The sequence below is a fragment of the Podarcis cretensis genome, assembly GCF_951804945.1.
Source record: "Podarcis cretensis genome assembly, chromosome: 15".
Taxonomy (NCBI): Eukaryota; Metazoa; Chordata; class Lepidosauria; order Squamata; family Lacertidae; genus Podarcis; species Podarcis cretensis.
Genome location: NC_137185.1, coordinates 38,670,107 through 38,692,670, shown reverse-complemented (window position 1 = coordinate 38,692,670; position 22,564 = coordinate 38,670,107). Strand labels below are relative to the sequence as shown.

At 42.8% G+C, this 22,564-nt stretch overlaps 1 protein-coding gene across 6 annotated transcripts in view; it reads left to right on the top strand.

Moving 5' to 3' along the window:
* The first annotated feature begins 713 nt into the window (after nucleotides 1-713).
* Nucleotides 714-22,564, top strand: part of RAB11FIP1 (RAB11 family interacting protein 1) — a 39,956-nt gene continuing 18,105 nt past the window's right edge. The window contains exons 1-7 of one of the 6 annotated variants that reach the window (XM_079954924.1): nucleotides 716-1,222; nucleotides 10,311-10,756; nucleotides 11,123-11,954; nucleotides 13,482-15,178; nucleotides 15,287-15,434; nucleotides 16,830-16,935; nucleotides 17,706-21,124. In XM_079954924.1, coding sequence (XP_079811050.1) covers nucleotides 813-1,222; nucleotides 10,311-10,756; nucleotides 11,123-11,954; nucleotides 13,482-15,178; nucleotides 15,287-15,434; nucleotides 16,830-16,935; nucleotides 17,706-17,924 — 3,858 coding nt within the window. In that variant the 5' untranslated portion in view covers nucleotides 716-812 and the 3' untranslated portion in view covers nucleotides 17,925-21,124. Of the gene's footprint in view, nucleotides 1,223-2,058; nucleotides 2,104-3,398; nucleotides 3,667-8,756; nucleotides 8,846-10,310; nucleotides 10,757-11,122; nucleotides 11,955-13,481; nucleotides 15,435-16,829; nucleotides 16,936-17,705; nucleotides 21,125-22,564 lie in introns of those variants that run through there. The other 5 variants (XM_079954926.1, XM_079954925.1, XM_079954923.1 and 2 more) reach the window with 5 other exon arrangements.

Sequence of the window (22,564 nt, the reverse complement as noted above, 5' to 3'; positions counted from 1 at the left end):
ATGCATTTTTAGGAATATGCTCGCAAAGACATTGCCTGCAGACCGCATATAACTAGACTCGCGCCCAGGTATTGTTTTTTTTTAAAAAATTAATTTTTATTCGTTTTTCAGACAAATAGTAAAAACACAACAGAACAAACAAAAGAAAAACAAAAAACAAACAAGACACACAAAACAATTAAACCCATGTAACTTCAAATTCGTCATTTCATACTCTTCTTTCTTTTGACTTCCCCATACCTCCCCATCCCTGCATCCTTGTTTAATGATTCTTTAGCAACCCTTAAGTCCATTGTCTTAATTCCCTTTCATAAAGTTTCCTTAAGTTTTTTAGTTACTGCTGCAATTCTTTATCTCTTACCCCCTGACATCTTAACATTCCTCAATTTTACAATTGTTTTTAAGATATATTTTAAATCGCGCCCAGGTATTGTTGCCCACGGTTTATAATTGTTTCGGAAAATATATATATATTTTTTTTGGGGGGGGAACAACAACAACCCTGAAATGGTACGGAAGGGGACTCACGAGTCCCCTTAACATGAAAATATAGAGATCACTGAGTTTAAGGGAAAACTGGACCTACAATTTACCTGCAAGATTCCAGCCCCTAGTGCGCCCGGACCCAAAGGATTATGGGAGCTGTAGTCCAAAGGTCCCCGAACGGGGGGAAAAAAAGAGGCGGGGCCGGGCGCCGAAGCTCTCGCGAGACTTGGGGTGGGGTTCCTCATCGCCTCACCCGAGGGAAGCCGCTCAGTCCCTCCCGGGCAGCGGCAGAGAGCGGTTGGTAGGCGGACGACGACGACGAAGCCATGTCGGCCCCCGGCTCGCCGTCGTCTTTGGGGCCCCGCTGGGCCCCGACCCACGTCCAGGTGACGGTGCTCCAGGCGCGGGGGCTTCGCTCCAAGGCCAAGGGCGGCGGCGGCGGCGGCGGCGGGAGCGACGCTTACGCGGTGATGGCGCTGGGCAAGGAGAAGTTCGCCACGTCGGTGGCCGAGCGCTGCCTGGGCTCTCCCGTGTGGCGGGAGGAGGCCACCTTCGAGCTGCCGCCGCCGCCCCGGAGGAGCCTGTCGGCGGGGGGGCCTCCGCTCTCGGCCGGGCCCACGGCCGTGCTGCAGCTCACCGTCCTCCACCGCGCCCTGCTCGGCCTCGACAAGTTCCTGGGCCGCGCCGAGATCAGCCTGGCCGAGCTGCACTCCGAGGGCGGCCGCCGAAGCACACGGTGAGGGGACGTGGGGCTCCCGCTGCCAGGAGCAGTCTACCTGCTGGGGCGCGGGGCGCATGCGCGGAGGGAGGGAGGGAGGGAGGGAGGGGGCTGGTGCCAGGCGCTGCCCAGATGTTGTTGTTTAGTCGTTTTAGTCCGACTCTTCGTGACCCCATGGACCAGAGAACGCCAGGCACTCCTGTCCTCCACTGCCCCCCGCAGCTTGGTCAGACTCATGCTGGTAACCTCGAAAACACTATCCAACCATCTCGTCCTCTGTCGCCCCCTTCTCCCTGTGCCCTCCATCTTTCCCAACATCAGGGTCTTCTCCAGGGAGTCTTCTCTTCTCATGAGGTGGCCAAAGTACTGGAGCCTCAGCTTCACAATCTGTCCTTCCAGTGAGCACTCAGGGCTGATTTCCTTCAGAATGGAGAGGTTTGATCTTCTTGCAGTCCATGGGACTCTCAAGAGTCTCCTCCAGCACCATAATTCAAAAGCATCAATTCTTCGGCGATCAGCCTTCTTTATGGTCCAGCTCTCACTTCCATACATCACTACTGGGAAAACCATAGCTTTAACTATACGGACCTTTGTTGGCAAGGTGATGTCTCTACTTCTCAAGATGCTGTCTAGGCCTGTCATTGCCCTTCTCCCAAGAAGCAGGCGTCTTTTAATTTCGTGGCTGCTGTCACCATCTGCAGTGATCATGGAGCCCAAGAAAGTAAAATCTCTCACTGCCTCCATTTCTTCCCCTTCTATTTGCCAGGAGGTGATGGGACCAGTAGCCATGATCTTCGTTTTTTTGAGCTGCCCAGATAGACCTCCTCAATTGCATCTGATTTTCGCTCCTCCTTTGTTTAGGGAGTCATAGCAGGACTTCTGAAGGAATGCGGATAAGGGTATGCTCTAACTTCAAAGCATGCGCCAGAGTGTTGTGGGCAGTGTAGGATTAGCCGGGTTGATTGGGCATCTTCTTGATATGCAGCCAAATTAGGTATTTCTGAAGGTGTCACACCCCTCCACGCACCCAACCCCCCCCCCCCGAAGTTTGCTTCTGTTCTTGGCCGCACACCTTCCCAGCTAAGATGGGCCAAAATCTAGTTTTGCCGCCTTTCGACTCTGGTCGATCGGTTTTGTAAAAGGTAATGTGATCAATAGGAACACAAACTAGGAGATAAAGACGCTTTGGCAGGTGAAATCCGACTTAAATATGACGATTTCAATTACTCGTCTGTTGTTCAGTGTTTTGTATATTAATGGATTTTAATTTTGGCAACATAAGTAGTATCACTATATTCACTCCTCTTGAAAAAATTAATTTCAGTTCTATGCTCCAGTTCTGGGTTGAAACTTGTTGGGCACAATAATATATTTTTTTTACCTGTTGTGCATCTGGTGGCTTCCTTTTCTGGTGCACTTGTTGTGTGTGCCAGATATGTGACTAAAGAATAGCATCAATTAGTATGATCATATATGTAGTACTTTGTCGAGTTCCAGTGGCTGCATTTTAAGGAGGAGAAAGACTGTGATGCAGAAGGTGGAGCAGATTTGTTCTATGTTACTCCAGATGACAGATGTAAATGCAATGACTGAAAACTTTTAAGTAAGATGGTTTTGACTTTACGTTAGGAGAAACTTCTTAAGTGAATGAGTAGTTCAAAGGCGGATCAGACTGCCTTGGGAAGTGGTGAGATCTCCTCCTATGAAGGTTTGTAAGCAATGGCTAGATGCCCATTTGCTTAGGAAGCTGTGTATTTGCAAGATTCCTGCACTGAATCCGTTGGGCATTGGACTAGATGACAGTTCTGTTTGAAGATGTTGACTTCCTGCTGACTAAATGGCATTTCCAGGTTCAGAGGCAATTTACCTATGTATGTCAGAGGCTCAAGGTCCACATGTCCAAACAGGTGTCAAACAGCATGCTGCATGAGAATTATTCATCTCAGCTGTTTATCTGACAGCAGCGAAAGCTAAGCTCTTAACAGGATGGCTCATGGATTAAAAATGCCACTTTTAGTAAAGATTCCACTATTGTCCATAGAGTTTACTGGGAGACCACGGGCGAGTCGCACTCAGTCTAATCAATCACAAGGGTTGTTGTGAGAATGAAATGGGATGGGGAAATGAGAACTATGTATGTCACTCATACATAGTTATTTGAAGTAAGGGTGGGGCAAAAATGCAATAAGCAAACATTGCAAGCAGAGGCGGGATCAAACTTTTAAAAACACTGTATTAAAACTTGAAATAAACAGCAGTATAATGTGCTACAGCATAATATAAAGAGTTGGTGTGGTGTAAAGGTTAGTGTCAGACTAGGACCTAGGAGACCAGGGTTCAAGTGACCGCTCAGCCATGAAGCTCACTGACTGACCTTGGCTCTCAGTCTAACATAGGGTTATGGGGATTAAATGAGGAGGGGTAGAATCACGTATGCCATCTTGAGCTCGTTGGAGAAGAAGGTGGGCTATTAAACAATCAAGCAAGCTTTGAAGAACTTGTAAAGTATCCTTTTGATACCTTTCCTGAGCAGAGTCCTGCTGGAACACAGTAGTTGGCATACTTAATTTTATTCCATTGTTGTAAACTTCCCTAACAACCTACTTTTAGCTAAAGGGAAGAATAAACAGCTATTAAATAAAATAATTTGTATCCTGCTCTAGATAGCGGTCAGCTGCATATTCCTGCATTGCGGGGGGTTGGACTAGATGATCCTCAGGGTCCCTTCCAACTCTACAGTTCTATGATTCTATCTCAATGCATCCAGGAAACATGCAAGCAGGGTGTGGAACCGCCAGTTCTTCCTCAGTTTGCTGCCTTGGCAACTGATATTCAGTGGTATTAATGCTTGTGAACATGGAAGTTCCATTAAGTTGTCAAGGCGAGTAGCTGATACAAATTTAGTTAATTCCTTTGGAAGATGGACCCTAGTTTAGGAGGCTCTATAATCGTGAATCCCCTAAATGTTGGCATCTTTGTCTTCTCCTTAAATCTTGGTTTGCAGCGGACTGAGCAGCGGGTGCTCTTTAGAGATGTTGGTTACCAGGATGCAGTGAAATAAAATAAAAAGCTGGTTAGAATTTAACACTTTTATATTTTGGAGGTTATTGGGTCTTGTTCTATAAAATATTAACTCAGTTTGATATGGAAAAAGGGATTGGCTGAATCAAGGCTAGAAACTAACTGTTAGCACCACAGCAGAATTTGATAAATTGGACTCTTTCTGATTACTCCTCCAGTCAAAATACTAACTGGATGGCAATTAATAGTGAGGAGGAAGTGAGAGAAAAGGGAAATGAACACTAAACAAACATCATGGGACAAGGTAGGAGTGGTGAGGTTACTAGGACTTGGCACTTCCCTATTGCAAAGAAATACTCTAAAGAACCGAGGCTTGATCCAAGAGGAATGAAACCCACACCACCCACTCAAAGGAGTATTGGCCAGGATATTCAGGGCACTTCCCTAGCACTGCTATACAACTTTTATAACATATTTTCCCATATATAGCTGGCCATTGTTTGTAGAAAACATCCCCTCCCCATACTTCTGTATTGAGATGTTGTATTGTACTTTTACAACAACAACAACAACAATAATAATAATATATCAATCAATCATCCCACTACAAAAAAGGTGCCTAGACATTCCTTTGTGGCAACTGTAACCAAGGTTTATTGTGCCATTTGGTGACTGGCTTATATATCTGAGTTTCTAACACTAGTTTAAAAAATAAAAAGGTAAAGGACCCCTGACAGTTAAGTCCAGTCACGGATGACTCTGGGGTTGCGGCGCTCATCTCGCTTTACAGGCCCAGGAAAGCGGCGTTTGTCCGCTGACAGTTTTTCCGGGTCATGTGGCCAGCATGACTAATAATAATAATAATAATAATAATAATAATAATAATAATAATATTTTATTTATACCCTGCCCTCCCAAGCGAAGACTGGGCTCAGGGTGGCTAACAACCAATAATAAAAACAAGTTGATTAAAATACAATTTAAAACATTAAGATATAACATTAAAACATTAGGATGCAGCTTCTTCACGGGAGGAGAAAGGAAAAAGAAAGAGGGGGAGGGAATCAAATGGATTCTAAGCCAAAGGCCAGGTGGAACAACTCTGTCTTAAAGGGCCTGCGGAAAGAAATCAGATCCCGCAGGGCCCTGGTCTCATTAGACCAGGGGTCTGCAACCTTTAAGACAAAAAGAGCCGCTTGGACACGTTTCCGAAGGGAAAAAAAAACTGGGAGCCACAAAACAAGCCAAATGTAAATAACCACACATTCTTCCCCTTCCCCCATTCTCTCTCTTTTCCCTGAGTCTATTTCAGATAGCAAAGAGGGTTATGGTACCTCTCATATCCATTTTTTGCAAAGCACCATGTGCATAGAGGGCATTATACAAATTAATACATAGAAAAGTGTCCGTCCCTCCCTGCAGTTCAACTCCCTCTCTTTTTACTAACAGCGCATATCCATTCCTTCTGCTGGTGCAACTTTCTCATCATTTCTACATAGCAGCATTTATAAACCAGTGCCAGAGAAACTGGGTGAAAGGAAGGTGAGAGGGAAGAGATATGAATATTTATGTGTGTATATGTATACATACATAAAGGTAAAGGTAAAGGTACCCCTGCCTGTATGGGCCAGTCTTGACAGACTCTGGGGTTGTGCGCCCATCTCACTTAAGAGGCCAGGGGCCAGCGCTGTCCGGAGACACTTCCGGGTCACGTGGCCAGCGTGACATCGCTGCTCTGGCAAGCCAGAGCCGCACACGGAAACGCCGTTTACCTTCCCGCTGGTAAGCGGTCCCTATTTATCTACTTGCACCCGGAGGTGCTTTCGAACTGCTAGGTTGGCAGGCGCTGGGACCGACCCCGCCGCAGGGTGCGCTAACTAACTAACTAACAGCGCATATCCATTCCTTCTGCTGGTGCAACTTTCTCATCATTTCTACATAGCAGCATTTATAAACCAGTGCCAGAGAAACTGGGTGAGAGGGAAGAGATATGAATATTTATGTGTGTATATGTATACATACATACACCTACACAATTACAGGTTTGAAGCCAACTTAAAATAAAAAGAGCTGGTAAGCAAAGGAATCTGTGGTGCTTTCCATGGGATCCGGGGACATGTCAGCTAATACTCTTCCGTTTCTTCTTCATTTGCTTGTCTCTGCAGCAAATCTCAAGGGAGAAGGGCAGGAATTGCATAGGCACGAGAGAACGGGGGGGGGGGGGGAATCCCGCATGCAGGATTTTGGTGCCTAACAGCCCCCCCCCCCTCTGCAATTGCTCTCGTGCTCCCCCGCCTCTCCTGCTGGCTACCTCTGGACCCCCTCCTTGTCACTGACATAGTTCACCCCTTCCTCCCTGACAGGGAGGGCGGGCCCATTTTGTGGTTCACCTCAGGTGCTCTCCCTCAACTCGGCGGCCACTCAAAAGCAAGGCATGGAAAAGGATCCCGAAGCACCACCGCCACCCCACACACACACACACACAAACCCCGCCCCGCCATTTCCCTCAAGCGTGCGCGCTCTCTCTCCCTCGCCTCAGGTGCCTCGCGCGCGGGGCTGAGGAGAGCGTGGCCTGGGTGGGCGGCTCTTGACGTCACGCGGTGCGCAGGGCCTGAGGGCGGGCGGGCTGCGGACAGTGAAAGGGAGCGTGCCTGCGTGTGGACGCGCCTGTGTGTGGCCGTCGGTGGCAGTGGCAGCCGCGTCCACCTGAGGGGAGAACCGCCGCTGCGCTCTGGCACGCCTTCCTGTCGCCGCCCTCCTCCTCCTCTTCCTCGCTCCCTGCACCATGAGGGAAGAGGCGCCCCGGAGCCGCGGGTTGCCGACCCCTGCATGAGACTGAGCATTCCACCAGGCCGGAGCCAGTGTTGAGAAGGCCCTGGCTCTGGTTGAGACTAATCTAACTTCCTTAGGGTGTTAGACTAAATTGACTAAAACTCATGATCAGTTAAGTTTTCTTTAATAGGTTGATAGCCCTTGGGATTTCACACCTACCCAGTTATGCTTCATATTGTGCCATTTTATGTTGCTTGCTTTTACTTAAAGAGCTGTATTCTCAGTGACTAAATCTTATAAGGTTTAAACCAGTGAGTAAGAATTAAAAAAAATCTGCTTAGCATTTTATATAGTTTAAATAGCCTCATATACACTTTCTTGTTGTTCTTTACAAACAAGCCTGTAATGCAGATTAGTATTATTCCCATCCTGACTTGTGTAATATAACCACTTTGTGAGTTCATTACAAAAGCAATATTCAATCCAGGTTCCTAGGTAGCTTTTTAGCCACATTGTGCTATTCAAGCAATTTATCTAGTACTGTCAGGTGAGCTGTTGTGGACATAGCTCTATTGGCCAGCAATGATATTAGAGTTTCACATCTGAAGAGCAATAGATTCAAATATAAATACTGATAAAATAAATAATGTGGTATAGTAATTTTCCACTGATGCCTGCTTCCATAGCTATTGTAGAACAAACCCTGCCCTTAAAATGTGTATGTGCACCTTGATTCTTGGCTATCTGTGTTAAGAGTACAAAAAGCAACATTTCGTAAGAATGCATAATACCCTTCTGTTTGGCAAACATATTTTTAGACTGAGCTAAACATCCTAGTTTTTAAAACTGTAAGTCACAGTGTATTACAAAAACAGTGTTTGTAAAGAACTCTTTTAAAAGTGTCTTACTGTGAATAATGGCAGTTCTCATACTCAAATATTTAACGTAACAAGTCCAGCAGGCTTACCAAGTTTACTTTGGCAGTCTTGACTGCTTTATACAGCCATGATAAGTATTCAAAGTATGTTAGAAACAAATGTCTTGTTCATAACACTTTATTGTTAGAATAAACAGCACAAGCCAGAGTTGAAACACTTTATTAGTTTTACAGATGAAAATTGGGGCTTCAAGGTTTATGTCGGAATCTATCAATTAAGAGGTAGCTCACTAATCAACACCGCACCCTTAACATGTGGACAGACAATGCAAAGACGCAATTCAGACCAGTTAATATTTTTTCGTCTGAAGGCAGGGAGATCTGAAATTTGGATGAAACTGTTGCCAGATCTCAAGACTGGATGCTTATTCGTAAAACAGAAACACGTCACTGTGCTGAAAGAATTAGATGTCAATGAGATTATTTCTGACAGGCCTTTTCCCTGATGTGGTAGTACTGTATGTGCTTTTTTGTTTTGTTTTTTTAAGGGTAATCTTTTAGCCATGCAATAACTTCCTGTAGTTTGCCTAGAAATAGTTTCACCATGCTATCCGCTGTTTTAGGAAATTGGGCCAAATGATGAGCTTTTAAAATGTGAATATAGAAAATCACTCACTTGTGTTCTAGTGCTTTCCCTCCTCTAGTTCTTCTCTTTTGTTTCCTTTCCTGTTTTGATATGTATGCTTTTAAGGCATGCAATTTCCTGAAAATATTGTCAGAAAATTCCATATTTTGGGAGAAATTGCATGCTTTTGTACGTTAGCTGCTGTTTCTGTTCTAAAACTTTCCTGGTAATGACTTTCTCATTTTCTCTCTTTCTAGCTCTGTATCCTCTCCTGTATCCAGCTCCGTTCAAGACTGTTCTGCAGAATTTGTCTTGGTTCATGTTGTGCCTTTCAGGGAGTAAAAAGGTTAGACAATCTAAGATGGCGTGCATCTTGGGTTTTAGTGCAGAAACAGAGTTCCTCTGACTGTTGGTACCTTTTATGTGGATGTCTTCATGGCATAACCTTAAATGGACAAGGTCATGCTGTGTTATACCATAACTCATGAACTAGTAAGGCTTGCTGATGTTGCATGATACCAGAGCATAACAGCACAGGTTAGGTGGAGCTGTTAAGCCATCATGGGACTCGGCTTAGTAGCAGAGCCTTTCTTGTGTCTTGCAGCAAAATTATATGAATATTTGGAGGAACCCATTGCCCTAAACAGTAAAAAATCAACTCTTTCCTGGCATGGTTCTCATTGATCATCTGGGTGAGGCCCCAGAAAGCAATTCTGGAGAAACACTTGTTTTGTGAGGGTGCTTATAATTATTACATGATTGTAATCCCCTTTATTGAACCACACTTCCAAGGACTTAACTGAGAACCATGAAGCTCTAGACAAAGTCTGTAAATATGTGACACCATGACACATTTAATCTAGCTTTGAAGTCCTGGGACAGAAAATGTGAAATTGAAATATAGGTAACTCACAATGCTTATTTTACCTACGTGATTGCTGATTTGGGCCAGGGGGTGGAGCAGAACAAACAAATAAATGGAGAGTGGAGGAAACATTACAGAGTAGCATCCTAGAGCCCTCATGCTGCCTGCCGAGAACCAGGTAAGCGAGACACCTGGTTCTGAGGGTTTCTGGCTTTACGTGATTTTGCTTTTATGTGCAATGGCCAGGAATGTAACCACTACATAAGATGCAAGTTAGCTGTAATTATATCTTCTGTTAGTACAGGCATAGGCAAATGGCTCTCCAGATGTTTTGGGATGACAGCTCCCATCATTCCTAGCTAACAGGACCAGTAGTCAGGGATGATGGGAGTTGTAGTCCCAAAACATCTGGAGGGCTGAGTTTGCCTATGCCTGTGTTAGTATGTCTGTGAATATTCACTTGGATGAGAAAACAAACTTTTTCTAGACATCTTGGGAAAATGCCCAACATACTGGTAGCATGCCGGCTACCAGTTTCTTATCACAGATCTGTAAAGACCCTCTGTTCCAGGAGTGACGTCCTTAGCATTTTAGAAATCTTTGCATGATGCTTCCAGAGTAACTATTTCTGAGACTCATGTGGTAATATGGATAAATTATTTCATAACAGCATGTTCTTCTTTTAAAATAGGCTATTTGTTCTCTTCCTCTTCCCCTTTACTTTTTGTTTTCTTTTTCGAAAATGGACTTTGCTGGCTAAATGCCACTAATATTAGTCTACAGACCTATTTGGCATTTTGCTTACATGGAGAACCTGACTCTGTTTAGCTTGAACTGAAAATTAACTATTTTATACATAACGCACCCTGAGACCTTGTGGGGAAAGGGTGGGTAGGAAATATTTAAGCCCCTGATGCTGAACCTTTGCTGTTCTTTATTTATACAGATGGTACAAGCTTCACTCCAAACCAGGAAAGAAGGAAAAAGAGAGAGGTGAGATTGAGGTGGATATCCAATTCATGAGGAGCAACATGACAGCCAGCATGTTTGATCTGTCCATGAAAGATAAGTCACGGACACCATTTGGCAAGCTGAAAGACAAGCTAAAGGGGAAACGAGGCAATGGATTGCCAGACACAGCTTCAGCTATTGTTCCTAGCATTAGTCACTCCCCGGCTGACAGTGAGGAAGAGTCAAATGAGAAAGAAAAGAAAAAATCAAAGTTCAAGACCTTATTCTCCAAACCTGGTTTACAGAAAAGCAACCTCTCTCAGTCCATGTCTGTGTTACCTTCTCTCCAACCGGTTACAGAGAGAGTTCGACTTAATCCCAGTGACTTTTCATCGCGGTGGAGTGATAGTGATGATGACACTTTAACTCCTGTTTCAGAGAGTAAGTATTGTCTATTGAAAAGCGAATAAATTTCTCATATGTTTTAACTCTACAAACTTTACAAAACGTGCTAAGTAGTAAAATGTGCCATTTTCTACAACTTTTTCTTTATAATGGTTAAAGCTGGTCTTCTTGTATTATTTAAAGGCAGTGCTTGGAAGCTGTGAAGAAACAGAAGTGTTTTCATGATTGTGCCTATTAGTTGTAAATGAGTAGGATGCAGGTGGAACTCAGTGGTCCCCAACCTCAGTGTACTGCTGTTGTTAAGAGCCATCAGTTGATCTAGGGCTGGATTAGGTATTAGTATTTTCAGTAGTATTGGGACTTGTGCTTTCACTATTCTGATGCTGATTTCTTTCTTTTCAGAACCCTCCACAAATGAAGATAACCTGCTTTATCCACCTTCCACCAAGTCTCATAAGAGAACAGGTAGTGCAGATAACAAGCAACTAAACCAAATCTCCTCCAGTAACACCAAGAAGGATGTACATTCTTTATTTGGTGGATTGAAGTCCAAAAGTGACCCCACTTCCCGGTCCAATGTGTGTATCAATGGCAGTCACGTTTACATGGAGGAGCGTGACCCCAAAAGTGATACTCTTCCAAAAGACAGCATTCTATCTTCCCCTCAGATATCCCAGCGAAAACGGCTCTTTTTGTCCCAGGAGAACTTGTCTTCTGAGCCCAGTAAGGAACCTGAAATAACAGGAAGACTACCTTCTGACAAAGGACCACCAGGGTCTTCTTCACTGGAGTCCTTTAAAGCCATGACTCTACCATCATACAAGTTGCTGAGTGCTGGGGATATGCCAGAAAGCAACACTCCAGTTATTTCAGACACTCCAAAAGAAACCAAAGAGAACAAAAAACAGGAGAACAAGAAATCTGGCTTGCTGTCTCTTATGACAGGAAAAAAAGAAGCTAAAGTTAGTGAGGAAGTAGAGAGCAATGCAGACACCACTCCAAAGGTAAAGGAAGTAAAACGTAATGAAAAAGAGTTGGTTAAGAAAGAAGCAAATCCTTTTGAAGTCCCTGTGGATAACAGAAGAGGTCATAGCTCAGATAAGAGCAGCACTGCAGATCTTCGAATCACAAAGGCATCCTTGAACCCTTTTGATGAAAACATCTCAGCAGAAGAGAAGCCAGAAAAAAACTCAGCTTCTGTGAAACCATCTCAGACCAAACCCGTCAAGCCCAGGTTAGTCTTGAGAAATGAATTTTGAGATCTTGAGATGCTTTAAAGCTATTGCCACCCAGTGGTTTTCATTGTATGTCATAGAAAATATTTACTTTACAGGCTGAGTAAGAATTTTCCTCCTGATAGGGCAGGCATGCCCTTTGTAGGTTTCAGTTGACTAGTAACTCTGCAGGTAATTTGTAGGGTTTCTGTCTCTAGCCTTCTTGAAAGGAGGGAAATGGCAATGCATGCTGCCTTCAGAACAAAGATGATCCACTTTCTTGCAAGGGGAGGGCAAAGAGAGCAAGTCAGTCCCTCTTCTGCCTCCAGGATGGAATGCTGTCTAGCAGAGAATGTATCCCAGCTGGCTGAACTTGATCCTTTCTATCTTTTCTCCCCACTGCCCAACTTACAGGGAGAGGAATCAAAAGAAAGGCAGGCACTAGCTTTGTTGTGTTTGCCCAGCTGGTCAAATGCAGCTGAGCTAGTTTTCACTCATCTTTTTATGTCTTGTCATTTTTTGCTGAGGAGAGGAAAAGACGGTGGCTTGTCTGACCCAGAAAACTGGTGTAACTAGCTAGCTGCTGCTCTTTGTGGCAAGGAGGAATTTTAAAACACAATTATGGGTTAAAGTCTTTGTATCAATGTCATGTAGGTGGGCCAAGGCCTGAAGTTCTTTAGCCCTCCCAAACTTAAAGCATTAGTTCTAAATCAGGAAGGAGAAAGAGAACAGCTGTCTTTCGTGAAGAAACAGCCAGTGCTACTGGCAGTTGTCCTTCGTGGTTCCTTCTTGCTTGAGTTGGGGAGGAGTGTGATATTATCTCTCTTCTGTCATCTGAAAGTAGAGGTGGGAGGAATACTGAGATGGAGCAGGAAAGACTCAGAAAAGTTGATATTTAAATATTCAGACATGTATATAAGTGCTGTGAACACCATTAGTGACTTGGCTTTGTTTTTATGTTATTGACACTGGTGCATGTGGGAGAATTGCTCCCTGTTGCTCTAACTTTAAACTTATATCTCTTTCTTTACAGTTGTAACTAGTGAAATAACATTCTTTTAACATTGTTGGGTGACCTTGTTTCTGTTCAGCTCCTGCAAAATGATTAAAATTTGCACCTTTCAGCAATCTAAAATGCAATTTTTATGGCTTGGTGGAATGCAACTTTTGGATAAGACGTTGTTTCCTGCCTTACTCCCGTATGCTTGGTGCTTTGTATATTTCACTATACTACTAATACTGTACTATGATAATGCTATAATGTAATTGGGATTAAAAAGGTGTTCCATTGAAAAGAGATGTTACTGATAGACTTTTTAAAATGTACAAAACACTTTCATTCAGGCAACGTGTTGTTTTCTTTTATAAGCATTTGCTGCTGTTAAAAGGTAAATTATAATATGAAGGGGGTGGTTTGCTAAAGCCCTACACCTTTCCTATTCGCTTAACATGCAGCAGCCTTGTTAAACTTGTCTTCAAAATGTTTCTGCCTGTCTTACGTTGCATCTGCAACTGACATGCAGGTTTTATTTTGTCCCTTTTTACAGACTGGGCGTGTCTTCAGAGGATGAAACCAAAGCCACTTCTGCTATTTCTGTACCTCCTTCTGCTTCTCTCTTCTCTCCTTCCTATCACTCTAATAAAAACAACCCTTTTATCTCTAAATTTGATCCAGAAGAGCAACCTCGGGACACTGATAGGTTTGCTAGTGACAACAATCCGTTCACTATAAAATGGGGACAGAAATCCAAGCAAGATACTGAATGCTTTATAGCTACTTCTTCTGCTTCTGGAAATGAAAATAAACCATTTGCTCCTAAAAGGGAACAGGAATCCCAGATAGAGGATTCTTCAAACTCTGCTAAGTCTCCCCTGCCTGTTCCTGCAACTTCTGTTCTTGAGTTGGATCCTTCTGCTTTTCAGCTTTCTGATATTGATAATCCTCCAGTGTCTAAAGTGGGAGAGGACTCTGAAAGTTTTAACAGTCCTCCAGCATCTTTCTCTACTTCCTCCTTAGCAGGAAACCTTGATGATTCCAAGCATGTTCATGTTGTGCCTTCAGAGAAGCCCCAAAAGGAAGGTTTAACTAATCAGATAGATCCTGTATCCACTTTTCCTGGATCTCTAGCTGGCAGTCACTCTTCACGGTTTTATGATAGGGTTGGACTCATCCTGAAGTCTCAGGGCGATGACAAAGTGCACATAGTGCCACCATTTAAGGAAAACCGAGGGAGCATAAAGAAGTCAGTAACCTTTGCCCTTGAGGATGAAAATGTGGGGAGTAGTGGCGACGATGCTTCAGATGGTGAAGATTCAGTTGAGAGCTGGCATGATGAAAACAAGATTTCAATAGATGCCACTGAAAGGAATGAGAGGCGAAGACCTGAACTATATGTAGAACATTGTGCCACACCTGAGCCCTGTAACGGAAATGTACAATCTCTTCATAACAGTGAGGGTCCTTTGGAAAGACAGGCTGAAGCCGGCTTCTCAGTTAAAGTAGAGCCACCGGTCCCAACTCCGAGAATTCTCGCACCTTTGCCTAACATGCCGAGGACTGTGTCGGGTAGCAGTTCTCTCTCTGAGCCCCCAAAGCCAGCACCAAGAAGTGCCCTGAAACAAAAAAAGAGTGTATCTGTTTCTTTGATCGATGAATCAGAAACAGAAAATGGGTCAAGCTCTGCATCTACATATAAAGAATTTTCTACAGAAAATTCTTTCATCTCTAGTGAAAAACTAACAAGCGATAGCTCATTAGCAACTTCAGTATCCAATATACTTAGTTCTGGAAGAGATGGTGGAACCATGGATTCCTCTCAAAGTATTAGTACCAATCTCCCTCACTATGCAACAAGCACACAGCCTGGCAATTTGATCCCTGGAGATCTGAATGTAAAACCCACCACCCTTTCTGTTATTCCAGAAGTGGGATCGGATGATGAGCAGCTGAGTGATTATTCCCAAGGTACTGAAAAGATTGCAGTTTCTGGAGATTTGTCCAGGAGTGGAGATGGTTCCTCAGAGTTACGGTCCTCCATTGAGGGGGGAGAGCTGACAGCAAATAAAAAGGAGACTGGTGAGAGGCAGACTGTATCGCTTCTCATGAAGACAAGTGCTCCTGATGATGGATTTGAACTAAACAAACCATTGGTTGCACCTTCAGCACTAGCCCTTGAAAATGCAAGCCATGATGTAAAGGGATTGGAGCAGAAGAATACTGACAGCGCAAAAGAAAATAGACAGGGTGATAGTCCTGAGTTCTCTGTTAAGCCTGTTCATCTTTCCCCTCTGCCCAGTTCTTCTCACTCTATTAGTTCTTTCCAATCTGATGCTTTTGGCAGTAATAGAGCAGAACCTACGAAAAAAGCTACAGCAGAGGGCTTGGGTACCAAAGTGGATCCCTCTGGCAAGAAGAAGCTGCTCCAGGCATGGGTTTCACCCTCTGAAACACATCCCAATCAGAATCTGCAGAGTGACGGAACTTATCCTGCTAAGCTCAGGTGAGAGGAATTGGGGGGGGGGGGGGCAAAGATAAAGGCTCAAGTGCTATACTGTGCATGGCTTTGATTCTTCCCTCCCCTTTTTAATGCAGTAAGGGATTTTGTGTCCTATGGACAGGTGAAAATCTTTCCCTGTTGGTCTGTATCTATTTCTTGTAGCAATGTCAATGAAGGAATAAAACTGAGCAAAGGTTTGTTTTGCTTAGGCAGTAATCAGACTCTATTTTCACACTGTTGTGACATGACAATAAAGGTATCATAAACAGGAACCAGCACTTCATATTTTACCTCTAATTTTACTTTATTTTTAAAATCCACTGTCCTGTTAAAATACTAAATATAGTTTTCATGTTCTGCCAAAATAAGTGAAAGCAGCAGTTGGATAAATGCTTAACTTTTTTTAAAAGCAGTGTTAGTTGTGATCATAAGTGCAGTGCAACTTACTGCGGCACAGGTTTTGTGTTACCTAGATTTCTGAAGTGTTCCACGGGTGTAATTTAACTAAAAAAGAAATCAAGGCAAACTTTTGCAATAAACTTTGTTGAAAACTCTATTTTTCAGAATTGCTAAACATCTGGGTAACTACACAAATATCCAAGGAACCAACCATATTTTATTTGGGGGAGGGGAGGAGGAACAGATGTTTAGAACCATCAAGAGTGTCAGACTAGGATTCCACTCAGTGATGGGCCAGTCTCTTATCTCTATGTCTAACCTCCTTCACAGGGTGGTAGTGAGGAAAATTGGGGGTGGGTGGGCATGTATTCAAGGTCCTTAAAGGGATATAAATAAATAGGTAAGTAAAACTTTTTATTTGAGAGCTTCTAAATAAGTCTTGAAGTGTAGAGAGGAGGGCAGAATAAATCTTCTGTTTTAACAGTAAATATAAAATCTAAACTTGCACTAATAGAGGTACGTAGAAGAGGAAAATTCTTTTTAGAAGCCAAAGCAGGAACATGTGTGCATGCAGCAAGACCAAAGGTAAAGGGACCCCTGACCATTAGGTCCAGTTGTGGCCGACTCTGGGGTTGCGGCGCTCATCTCACTTATTGGCCAAGGGAGCCGGCGTACAGCTTCCAGGTCATGTGGCCAGCATGACTAAGCCGCTTCTGGCGAAACCAGAGCAGCGCACGGAAATGCCATTTACCTTCCCGCCAGAAGGGTACCTATTTATCTACTTGCACTTTGACGTGCTTTCGAACTGCTAGGTTGGCAGGAGCAGGGAGCGAGCACCGGGAGCTCACCCTGTCGCGGGGATTTGAACCACCAGCCTTCTGATCGGCAAGTCCTAGGCTCTGTGGTTTAACCCTTCAGACCAAAAGGAGAACTGCACAAAATTGTTCAGGTACAAAGTACTATAGGATTGCCTGACCTAATTGTGTGTGCTTCTTTCAGACTTCATCCTGTGAAACCAATGCATACTACAACAAGCAAATCATCTGCCAAAAACCAGAGCATAACATCAAAGATCTTGGATAACCAAAATGAAGCCGATATAAAGGTAATTTAAGACATACTATATTTTAAAACCTAATTGGGTGGTCTGTGCCCTGAGTTAGGAAGCTTGTAAATTTTTTGGCCGGATTAGACAAACTGCAAAGGGGTATAGTCATTTGGAGACAGAAATGTGTTCAAGTTTTCTAGGTGTACGATTCCCCCTGCCCCTGCTATCCTACCGATCTCGGCAATTTTCTGAGCCTTTTACTGGCACAAGTTTAGATCTGTGAGTGGGTATGAATTCCCCAGGCTCAAAACTTGCTATCTTCACCAAAGGACTTTGGCCTGAAAGGGATTTTTGCTTTCAGATAAGCAAGGTTTAGTGATTTAGTGCCTCCACTAATATTGCAAATGATCTGTTTGGTGTTTGAGCACAGAACCTGAATTATTATCACTTAACTGAAACAACCACTACTGCTGCTGCTTTGTATTTATTTAGTACTTTTCGCATGTTATGAGGAGGGTCTTATCTTCACTTTTCCATGTTTATTACTGGGAAGAAATAGTTGTGTACAGAAACCTTGTATGCACATTTGTCTGCATGCCATAAAAGTACTTACTGGCAAATCCTGAAATTCTAGTTTTTTGTGAATCTTCAGTAGCTTTTAAGATGCTTTGACAGATGACCTCTTTGCTCTGACATCATTCCTGGGATTCCCCAGTAATCCCTGAAACAAAAGGTTTCTATACCTTCCTTCTGATCCTTTGACGCCACCCTTACAACAGTGCTCGATATCAAAATGACTTTAACCTGTTCATTCTTCCTTCCTAAAGAAATATGATCCTTCAGATCCCGCCTACGCTTATGGTCAGCTGACACACAGCGAGCTGATCCAGCTGGTCTTGAAGCAGAAAGATGTGATTGCAAAGCGAGATCAGCAGGTGCGGGAGCTGGAAGACTACATTGATAACTTGCTTGTCAGAGTTATGGAGGAAACCCCTAACATTCTTCGAGCTCAAGCTCATGTGAATAAGAAAGCTGGAAAGATGTGAAGGAACCAGTTTAACCTAATCAGTGGCTTTCTTACTCAAACTTTGGAAGTAGTGAATGTGGAAAAGCTGCTTGTACCGAAACAGATTATTATTTACTTGTCTTAGGATAGAGTTGACTTACCTTGGAGACTGCCTTATATAATCTACAAAGTCAATAGTGTTAAAAAAACACCTTTTACCTTTTAGCACACTGTACATGTTTTGCTGCTTCGCAGGTGAAAGGCCTGAAATTATGGGACTGTGGAAGGAGTTGTGAGCCAGATTTTACCTGTGAATAAGCTCCAAGGGGCACATTTTTAAGGGTTTAGTCAAAAAATGAACACTTCTCTGTAGTTTTTCAACTCCTGATTTCTTGACTGTTTTAGGATATTAAGTTTTAGTGCAATATAAGCAATCATATTTACATTAGATATACTGGATGAATAAATATTTATGAAGTACCTTGTTTGGATTTGAGATCCTGGGAAATAAGCACTTCCACCTGAAAGCTGGTTGCCTCTCTGCCATTAGGAATTTCTGTTGTTCTAGCTCCACTGAATCAGTAATTATTAAGAAAACAGCTCATTCATTTGGGTGGGGCTTAAGCTGTGCAGGTTTCTTGCCCATTGCGCAAAATTGCCTGCATTTTTTCAGAAGTTTTTATTATTATTATTATTATTATGAAAGGGTTGAAATGCATATAAAAACACATTTCTACTGTCTGCTAAAGTAGGTAGCTTCCATCAGCTTTCCCAGGTTTTTTGTAATTTCCACATATTTTCTGTTTCAGAAGTTCTTGATTAGAGAACGTTGATCTTACCTTGTTTATGCCCAGTTTCTTTATGTTTCATACTTTTGCAGTTCCAAATGTCTCTGCTCTACCTTTGAGCAGCTTTTGAATGTATTGCCTTGTAGCTCAAACCAACTAGGAGGAATAAGTAGGGCAGGCATAGGGAATCTGGCCCTCCCAGTGTGCTTGGACTCGACTCCCATCCTCCTCACGGATGGCCATTGGGAGCCCAAAGGTATCTGGATGACCACATGTTTCTCAACCCTATAAGAGAGGCTTAGCACAAAGCTGTATGTGTGCAATGTCTCGCTGTGCCTGTTTTGGTTCCAGTTTCTCTATCTGTATGAACAGTTTCTGAAGTCGGACGACACTTATCTCAGTTACAAAAGATTCTGCTTATGCTGCTGCATAAATTGCTGGAAGAATGTGAATAGTCAGAATTACTGCAGTATGATTTCTGCTGCAGACTAAAACAACTGGAGACTTTTTCTGATTTTATTTTTTATGGATCTTAGTCCTGGGTTGAAGATTGAATTCTTAATTTCAGTATCTCCATCTGCCCCTTAATTTTTAAAGGGTAACTTTACATCGTGGTCCCTTACTCGGGATGGGGCACTAGCCCAGTATATGAGTTTAAAGTTTCCAAAGGATTAACATTTGGAGGTTTCCTAATAAAACAATGCATCCACCATCACTAGGCATTTGGGGTGAAATCCATATTGACCATTGTATGGGAAATTGAACTATTTGAAGATAGCAACTATAAGGTAGAGCATGGCTTTTTGCAAGCTGAAGCTTGTATATGCACTTTTGGCTTCCAGTCAGATCAACTGTGATTAATTTTTTTGTTGTTGTTGAAAATCTGAGCTACAAATGCAGGCAGCCAAACAGCAATCAAAGTGATGTCTGAAGACGTGGACGGATTAATTTTCATGCTTTTGATTGTAGCCATTCTTCATTTTCTGCCTATGTACAATATCTCTTCAGCCCTCCCTTTGTATTCAGTCACAACACTGGATTATAAGCTTCTCAGGTAATCAAAGAGGGGTTGATTCTAAGCAAGTCATACTTGGGAGTAGACTGTTCTAATCAATGACTAAGGACTCTTGATTGTTGTGGGCCTGCTCTTAGTATGACATGATCCGATATCACCCATAGATCTTGACGTTTCCTCAATGGTGCACTGTTAATTGCTCTTGATACTGTACAATCTCATTTGCAAACACCAAAGAACAGGAACACTAAGTGGTTCCTCTAGTTTATTCCTCATTTGACATGGCAATATTTATGCAATGAGAGCCCTAAGTACATAGTTTGGAGGTTGGTAGAAAAATTAATACTGTAATGTTTGAATATAAGACTTGGACTGTGGGCTTGGACTCCATGTTCCTGTTGCCCTACAGGGAGTGTGGTGCTTGTTGAATAGATTTGTCTATCTTCTTGCATAGTGCTAATTTTCTTGATAAAATCCTCTGGCTGATGCTGTTACCTTGCCTCAACTAGGTCAATGATTTCAGGTGATTGAAAGGGGAGGAACTGTTGTCTACCATATCTAAAATCTTCAGGGCCTGTGGTGTTTTCACATATCTGTGGCTCCATAATAGCTGGAGCATAAAGTGTGCAAAAGCAAACTTCTTGTGTGTAAAACCAGCATTTAGATGCTTGGGCATCTTTTTAAAGCTAGTATATCTCATTTAAATGAACCAAATTGCTTTTAAAAAACTTTATTTTAAGAGACTTCATGTCTCTTTGCTCCTGCTGGAGCCATAAGCACACAGGCACATGCTTTTGGGAACAAGTATTTTATTGAAATATAGTTTTACTATGTAGTGGAAATGTTTATTCCTGATGGTTATATGGCCCCAAAGTACAGTGGACATTTGTGTTTAATACATGTTCAATAGGACTGGATCTAGTAACAAATAGTGTTGACCGTTTTAATAGAGATAGTACAGGACCAGCTTCCAGCAGATTGTGAAAATCTTCTAGTTTATAACCTGACGTAAAATTTCCCGGGACCACAGGGCTGTAGCTGGCAGCACAGTGTGCCACATGCAAGAGGGAGTATTGTCACTGGGCCCAAATCAGTTGACCATTCTTCATATAAAGATCTGCTCAGTTGTATACATTTTGATGAGATTTGGGCAATACACAGCAAGGATACCTTGCAATCTGTGCCTTCTAATGAGTATCTGTGACTTATGCAATCCTGACATCGAAATGCTGAATTTTGTGAAAAGTGTGGTACACTGTGAGGGATATTTCCCCTTGTGCAAACATTTGCTCAGTGCTTAATGTTGAAGGATCTGAATGTATATTTATATTCTGCCTTGTTACTCTTGGTACTTAATCCCATTGGGTTTTTGTTTTTTTTACAAAGACCTTCATCCTTGTGAAATGTTAAAAATAAAGTTATTTAAACTTATGAGAACACTTGTGTTTCTTTGCGTATCTTCACAAACTTTAAGTGAAGAATGCTGTATATATAATTCACATTATTGCACACTATATCAGAATGGTTCCTAGGTCCATACTGATAGAAACGATTCTCTGCTGTACAAGGACTGGATTTCATCATGGTAATTCCAAAGTGTGAAAGAAAAAGGGCTTCATATGCAACTGAAACTTCTATTGTGAGAGCTGTTTGTACATGAAGCCTTATGGGTTTTAAGAAGCAGACATTCCTCAATGATCTTAGAATTGGTAGGCTTAGGAAGAACCTGAAAAGAACCTTAGATTACTCCAACACTCTTACAGTCTCTGTATGCTATCACCTTTTCTACAAGCCCCTGAAAAAGGTAAGAAACTAAGGAAAGTGTCAGTGTTTTCTTCTCTGTGCCCAGTTATAGGAATATAGTTGCCAGCAAGTGGAAGTGCTAGGCAAAGACAGCAGGCAGGTCAAAATATCAAAAGATTTAAAACTGGCTCACCAGATTAATTTAGGTTTGGGTTTAGATAGTGTAGTTTTAATTACCACTTAAGATTGTGCAAGTTTATAGAGAAGAGAGGCTTGCAGCAAAGATTTTGGCTGGTAACTTCCAGTATTACTGTGTTCCTATCCTACTTGTGGGTTTCCCATAGGCATCTGGTAGGCCGCTCTGAGAACAGAATGCTGGATTAAATGGGCCTTTAGTCTGATCCAGGACTACTTCTTATGTTCTTACATAGAAGCTTCCTCTCCCTTCTGCCTCCTAGCTACCCAGTCGGTGAGCACTGGGAGAATCTTTGCAAGTGCTCCCTTAGCAAAATAGAAAGCTGCCTTAAACAGGTCATTGATCCATCCAGCTTAGAATTGTCTATGCCAACTGGGAGAAGCTCTGCAGGGGTTCAAGAAAGGGGCATTCACAGCCTTCTTTGTACCTTCTGCAGGCAAAACGTGTTCAACCATTGAACAGTAGCTCTTTGCCTTCTCTCGTGTCTTCCACTCTGCAGTCTCTTCCTACCATCTCACCATCTGTCTCTCTGGCATGCCTTTCTTCTGTTAAATTTCTGTACCACCTTTTTGATAACTACTGCCTTTTCCCTTCCCCTGACCCACCCCAGTGCCCCTGTTGTTTGATGACAAGGCTTCACATCCAAAGTGTACAGCGTGCAGCTGTTGTGGAAATTAAATAGGATTAGGAGAAAATGTGAACCCTATTAGGGTGCCCTTGTAAATGTTTTGAGTGAAGACTCAAAAGGCGGTCATTTAAATCTAGAGAGCAAATTTAAAATCATTTTTGAAGCCCACTCCAGAATATGGAGCAGGGGCTAAGGTCAGGCTCCCTCTTCCTGCAAGGAAGTAATGGAACACAAAAATACCAGTAATAATCCAGCAAGATGTGTTTTTGTTTTGTTTCTTTGAGGGGGGCGGGGCGATGGCTGTTTGCAG